Below are 6,839 nucleotides of genomic sequence, written 5' to 3'. Positions count from 1 at the left end.
TTTGCAAGTTTAAAAATATATTTATATGTACAGAATTACTTGTTAAAACATGCAAGTACCAAAATGGAATACAGCTATCAAAATGTCACTGAACTATCTCTCAAACTATCAGTGCGACGTTTGGAATTGAAATCAAATAGGCCTGTCCGAGAAATCTTCGAAGTACCAGAAAGCATTCGGCTGCGCATGCAACATGGTAAAAATCGGTCTTTCCAATCTGGAAATGATATCACTACTGACAGTAAATTTATAATCAGATTCATTTCAAATGCCAGTTTATAAACCTCGTATTTTTCAAACGCTATTCCTAACCCCGAGCTTGCGCAGTCACTTGCAATACATACGACGGTCGCTATTGTTGCTCTCCTCACAAATGCTTTCACTAATGTCCCCCTTTTCCTAGAGGAAAAATCCAGTCGGCGTGCTGCAGGTTCACGGTTTAACAAAGGGAATATAACCAGCATTAGGAGTATAAATTGTGAAATCACAGTGCCCGCAAGACCACCGACGTATTTTAGAAGCTTTGCTCTATCATGCCTCACGCATCCACAATCAGTGGATATATAAGTCGCAGTGGTTATGAACACCGACAATATGAAAGCAGCCCCTAAACAAAAAAATACCAATACGAACCAGCTACAAAATGATATCGTCTTAGAACGAAGGTGCCTGAGTGATGAACTCGAGTAAAATACTTTCTGTCTCAGCCATAAAATTGCGTATAATGATGTTAATGCGACCATGTAAAGGATGTTCTTCGCTCCCATTGATACCGCACATTTTCGATCAGTGTCGTTTCCAATCATCAGCTCCAAATCCATACCTATTCGCAAAAATGTAGACATCGCTGACAGAAAGCACAGCAAATCGATTGCATTTGCATATTTTCCATCTAGAGACGTGAATTCCTTCACTCTTCGTTTCCTTTTGTTCCATGCATATACTGGCAGAGATAATGTCATATATAAAGGAACGATTGACAAGATCTCAGTCCAAACTTTCGTCACAACCCAGGAACGGTGCCATCTTTCGTAGACATCACCTGTACAATTCATAGCAGATGCTGCTGTATAAGCTAAAAGGGTATCACTTTGTAGACTGCATAGATACGATCTCGGGATTTTTGAACAGCGCATCAATAGGAGGAAGTGTTTTTTTATAGTCAAGTCATCACCTAGCTTCTTATGGCACTGCACATAACAAGTGACTCAACCGAATAAAAACAATACGCGAAACGATATTAATCAATTCGGTGTGCGTATAGTAATCTAAACGTTAGGATTCATCGACACGGCATCAATCAGAACTAGACCAGCTGTTTCTAGTTCGTTTGCTTTCAAAACAGAAACGCACCGCCGCCCGCGTATGATGAGTTCACTTTCTAGTAGTAATACAGAAAATCGCGTTGCCTTCGTGTGAGAGAGAGAGTTCACATGATGTGACGACCAAGGCTGGCCACAATGATTTGAGCACTGAGCACCCGAATCCGAGTCGACTACCTACCAATTGTAATGATTAGAGGCGAGTACTGGGTGTCGATTTTTTCGAATCGGCAAATGCAGCGGTGGGCAATTATATATTTGCCAACGGGCCAAATGTGACGCCGAAAATAATTTGGCGGGCGGAGTTGAATGTTCTAACTGGATATATGCGGCGCGTATTCTCCGCGGTACCGCCTATCCTTCAGGCAGTTCGCCGGGATAGCCTTCTGTCACAAACTCACCATCCGGATATGGCTCAACTACTGTGCTTCTCTAGTTCACGGGATATTAGAGAGCAGTTATTGGCCGCTGCATCCCGAGTTGGGTGTATCTTGGTAAAATAGACTTCTTATTTTAATTGCTAGCAGGTCTTCCAAAGTTCGTTCTCAATCAAGTGTCTGTATTTCCCCGCGTGTTTTTTCTCATAACGTCGACTGAAGTTCTATACTTCCCAAACAGGGCGATCTGCTCACCACAAACTAAACAGAAGGGTTTATCTCTGATTTCAGTGAACAAATATTCATTGCTCCAAGTCTTCGAAAAACTTGGGCAGTTGGCGTCAGTATTTCTTTTAGTTCAACATGCCCGTATATACATCGCTTGTGGGTGACGATGACCGCTATTCACGTGTACAGATTGACTTGATTTACCAGTTAGGAATATGGAAAAGTAGCGTAGCACAATTAAAAGCACATGTCGTGTAATTCCTAATTTAACAATGGCAACAGACAAGGTTTGAACTATACCATATGATAGTAGAGTGAAGTGAAAAATAACAAAATTTGAATTTCAAAAAAGTGTCTTGATATGGGGTGCCAAATAGCAAATAAATATATTCTCTCTTAATTTTGGGTTCGTACACCCTCTAGTGTTCGTGCACTTTCACCGAACGAGCTGAAAATAGCCAATTTCGCCATATCTTGATAACCGCTTTCACTAGAAAGCTAGTTTTGGGCTTAAAAGATGCAGAAGCAACATGTTTCTATCTCATTTCCATAGAACTTACTCTTAAAAATAAACGGAAAAAAGTAACAAGCAAAGTACTGATTTTATAGGTAAAATTAAGCACTGAAGCACTGAGTAAGATGTCAAAAGCGTGTAGTGATTGATCTTATGACTGAGCAACATATCCCATCAATTACAAGTACTTTTTATAACTTGCTCAAACAAATGAAACCCCTCCAAGTATATATAGTGCTCGGTCATCGAATAGTGACTTCTAAAACTGTATCTAAAACGGCGTCCATCGGTAGTGCGTCCTCGCGATATCGATAACTTTATAACAGGGACGGCCGAGAGAGTTCTAACCAGAGGTGATCAAAGTAGTCAAGAAATCTACTCAAGTAGAAGTAGAAGTAGCGACGATTAAATCTACTCGAGTACGAGTAGAAGTACTTCTTCCATGAGCAACCTAAAACTACTTGAAGTAGAAGTAGAATTGACTGACTGTAAAAGTACTCAAGTAAGTAAGTAGTTATGAAAACGATCCTAATTCGTTCACTTGGATTGTAAAAAGGTGCAAATTGAGCTATGCGATAGGTTACGACCTTGATTCATATTGATGCATACCAGCAAGTATCCAATTTTCGATAGCATAAGTATTCGTCCACATCATGGGATGAAAATGATACTATTGATATGGAAATGCGATGCTAAACCTCTGTTTTCTCGAACAGCACGTTTTAGAAAATAGTATGGTATGGCGCCATTCTTCATATTATAAGGCTCGTAGTTTAGTGGAAGAGCAATACGGAGAAGTTGTATAGGATACGGTGTAAACACTTTGCGAGCTTAGTAAACGTTAATAAAAAATATAGTGGACCGTAACAATGCCATATTGTGTAGCATTATTTCCAGAAATTAAAGGCATTACTACACTTGCTTTTATACTTCAACATGTATGTTATCCAGACAATAGAACTGATAATAATTATATCTCAAAGTATATGATACTGGGAATTGGAAGTGAAATATAAATACTACTTCTAAAAGCAGAACAAACATGTATTTCATGTTTTTAGTCCAGAAAGTTTCAAAGGTGGTATGCTAAAACAGCTCTAAAACTAAAAAAAGCCAGAGTCCACTTTTTCAGATTTGGACACGCCATGAACTTGCTAAATTACGATATGACAAGTAAATGCTAGATTGCGAAACATCAGTTTCAAACGTTATGATGAGCCATATATACTGTGATGAATTATTTGATATGGACGAAGGGCGACAATGTGGTGTGAACGGAACCACGTCAACCCTCGACCTAAATTATACTCACCGATACTTCCATGAAATCATACTGGTCACTCCGTATCCAGCACTGCGCGCGAAGCGCGACGAAAATTCTGGGCTTTACTAAACTTTCATGAAAATTAAATGTTGATACTCCGTGAAAACAGCCCCGAAGTTCCTCAAGCTATCTTCCTGATTGGAAGATTGAACTACTTCTACTTGACAAACTGAAAATAGCGAAAAGTAAGCAAGTAGATCACAAAATATTACGAAGTAGAAGTAGAAGTAGCGAAAATCAGATCTACTTGAGTAAGTACCAGAAGTAGAGGAAAACTACTTGAGTACTTCGAAAAAGTAGAAGTACTTCGTTACTGACCACCTCTGGTTCTAACCAACATGCTGTTGTAGGGGTTTGTATCACATGCATCACAAAGCTCCTGATTGGAAACACACAAAATTGGAAATCTACATCCAAAACACAAATATCAATTCTGTATTGGAAACAGAAAATTTTTGTAGAAGTATCACAGGTGATCAACAGGCTACACAAAAATTACAATCACGTTTAGTATTGAAATATTTCATCTGCTTTCGTGACTTCAGTCTTTGTCTGACGAGGCCATGGTCAGATGCTTCAGTCACTACTGTCACATGTCTTTCCACTGCCTGGTTGAGGCAAGGATGACTGAGCCATAATAGTGATGATCTTATAGGTTTTCCAGTTCGAGATCTGACAAGGTGTTGATTGCAGGAGGTTTTTCAATATGTTTGATGTTTGAGTGGACAATTTGGTGGAAAGATGTAGCCTCTATGTTGATAATTGGAATTTGGAAGAATCTAATGCGGTTGTCAATGTCGCTGTTTTTTTGTTTTTCAGTTTCATTTATATATCCTCCTTCAAAGTCGTCAATTGGAACCAGATCAGCGATATTTAGGGCTGGGCCGATCGTTCATGCAAGATGGTTGACTCTCACAATCCAAATTTATATAATATATAGTTTCCTGTCTCACAAAGCTGCCCGTGCACTATCTGTGCTACAAAGAAATGCTCATTTTGAACACCCGGAAAATGTTTTGCTGGGAATGCTTGGTGACGAGAAGCAAAGCGTCCGAAGACTTGCAGCTAACAAGATTACAGCTATGCGCAGATCAACCACACCGAATCAGATTTCAATCGACACCGAGGCTACATCTTTCCACCAAATTGTCAACTCAAACATCAAAGATATTGAACACTGAACAGCCGCCTGAAATGTAGACCTTGTCAGATCTCAAACTGAAAATCCCAAGATCATCACCATTACGGTTCAGCCATCCTTGCCACAACCAGCCAGACAGACGTGTGACAGTGGTGACTGAAGAATATGCCTATGTTTCAGGATTCAAACGTAGAGATGGCCTCATCATACAAAAACTGAAGTCTCGAAAGCAGATCAATACTATACATGATTGTAATTTTTGTGTAGCCTGATAACCTGTGATACTACTACAAAATTTTTCTTGTTTCCAATATAGATATGATATTTGTGTTTTGAATGTGGATTTCCAATTTTTGTGTTTCCAATCAGGAGCTTTGTGATACATGTGATACAAACCCTATACAACAGCATGTTGTTAAGAACTCTCTTGACAGTCACTGTTTTCAGTTTATGGATATCGCAAGGCCGCACTACCGATGAACGCCGTTTTAGATACAGTTTTAGAAGTCACTATTCGATGACCGAGCACTATTTATACTTGGAGGGGGGCTTCATTTGTTTGAGGAAGTTTTGAAAAGTACTTATAATTGATGGGATATGTTGCTCAGTCAAAAGATCAACCACTACACGCTTTTCACATCCTACCAACTGCTTCAGTGCTTAATTTTACCTATAAAATCAGTAATTTGCCTGTAACTTTTTTCCGTTTATTTTTAAGAGTAAGTTCTACATAAGTGAGATAGAAACTTGTTGCTTCTGCATTTTTTAAGCCCAAAACTAACTTTCTAGTGTAAGCGGTTATCAAGATATGGCGAAATTGGCTGTTTTCAACTCGTTCGGTGAAAGTGCACGACCACTAGAGGGTGTACGAACCCAAAATTATGATGGAACTTATTTATTTGTTATTTGGCACCACTTATCAAGACACTTTTTTCAAATTCAAAAGTTTTCATTTTTCACTCCAACCTAATGTGATAGGGGCACCGTATTTTGGTATTGGGAAAGGATGACACTTTTACCTAATCATGAAAGTTAGTTGATCAAGATTGATATCAGCCACCGATTTCGCTATTTTTGCTAAAAAAATTGGTGGGTCGACTAAAAAATGGTCATCACTTTCGTTCGAGGTGTTGTCTAAGGTAGAAAAGGGTCGTCGCTTTTGATTGAACCACGAATTTCCTATTTAGCGTCATTTTCACTCGAATCTATCCATTATCTTAGCTGCAAAAGCTGTAAAGGAGGACGAATTGCCAAAAAACGAGGACATTTTCAAAAACCTGAAAAAGAAGGTCAAATCCTCCTAAAGGAAAGCATATGGTAACCCTACCATCCGGGGTCTACGATACTTCGTACTATATCGTAGGCCTCGTATGAAGCTTGACAAGGCATATTAAATATGACTTTTATATATTATTTTTATTAACTTATTGCAATGTGACTTACCGTTTACCCTGCTCAGCCTGCTTTCGTTAACCCAGTTATCGACCGCCAACGCCGAATTCGTAATAGTTGCAATAAGTTTATTTAGTTGCCGCTCGATTTCAATTACTTCACGAACGTGGCGCAAAAGGCCATAAAAGGCGATAGGTACCCCTCAAATTTCCAATATTAATAATAATACAAGTATACTTTTCCATAGGGGGCAGGTTGCTCCCTGGATTATGTGTGTATTTACCAGTTTTACTGTGAATAAAGAATATAATAACAAAATATATGGACTTGTGACGTTATTTGTTAGCGCATATACTTAACTGTGTTAGAGGTAGTCAGTAATGAAGTACTTCTACTTTTTAAAGTACTCAAGTAGACTTCCGTTACTTGGGTACTTACTCAAGTAGATCTAAAATTCCCACTACTTCTACTTCGTAATATTTTGTGATCTACTCACTTACTTCTCGCTATTTTCAGTTTGTCGCGTAGAAGTAGTTTAATC

General features: G+C 38.8%; 1 protein-coding gene across 1 annotated transcript; it reads right to left on the bottom strand.

The window, feature by feature from the left end:
- On the bottom strand, window positions 1-1,800 carry LOC145447651 (uncharacterized). The gene has a single exon (XM_080325904.1). It carries the CDS (start codon window positions 1,134-1,136, stop codon window positions 78-80), a length of 1,059 nt encoding a protein of 352 aa, XP_080182030.1. The 5' UTR covers window positions 1,137-1,800; the 3' UTR covers window positions 1-77.
- Between the last annotated feature and the right edge of the window lie 5,039 nt (window positions 1,801-6,839).

Source organism: Botryllus schlosseri, chromosome 10, assembly GCF_051294905.1.
Source record: "Botryllus schlosseri isolate E-star chromosome 10, Bs_hap1, whole genome shotgun sequence".
Classification (NCBI taxonomy): Eukaryota; Metazoa; Chordata; class Ascidiacea; order Stolidobranchia; family Styelidae; genus Botryllus; species Botryllus schlosseri.
This window is presented reverse-complemented; position numbering and strand designations above follow the sequence as displayed.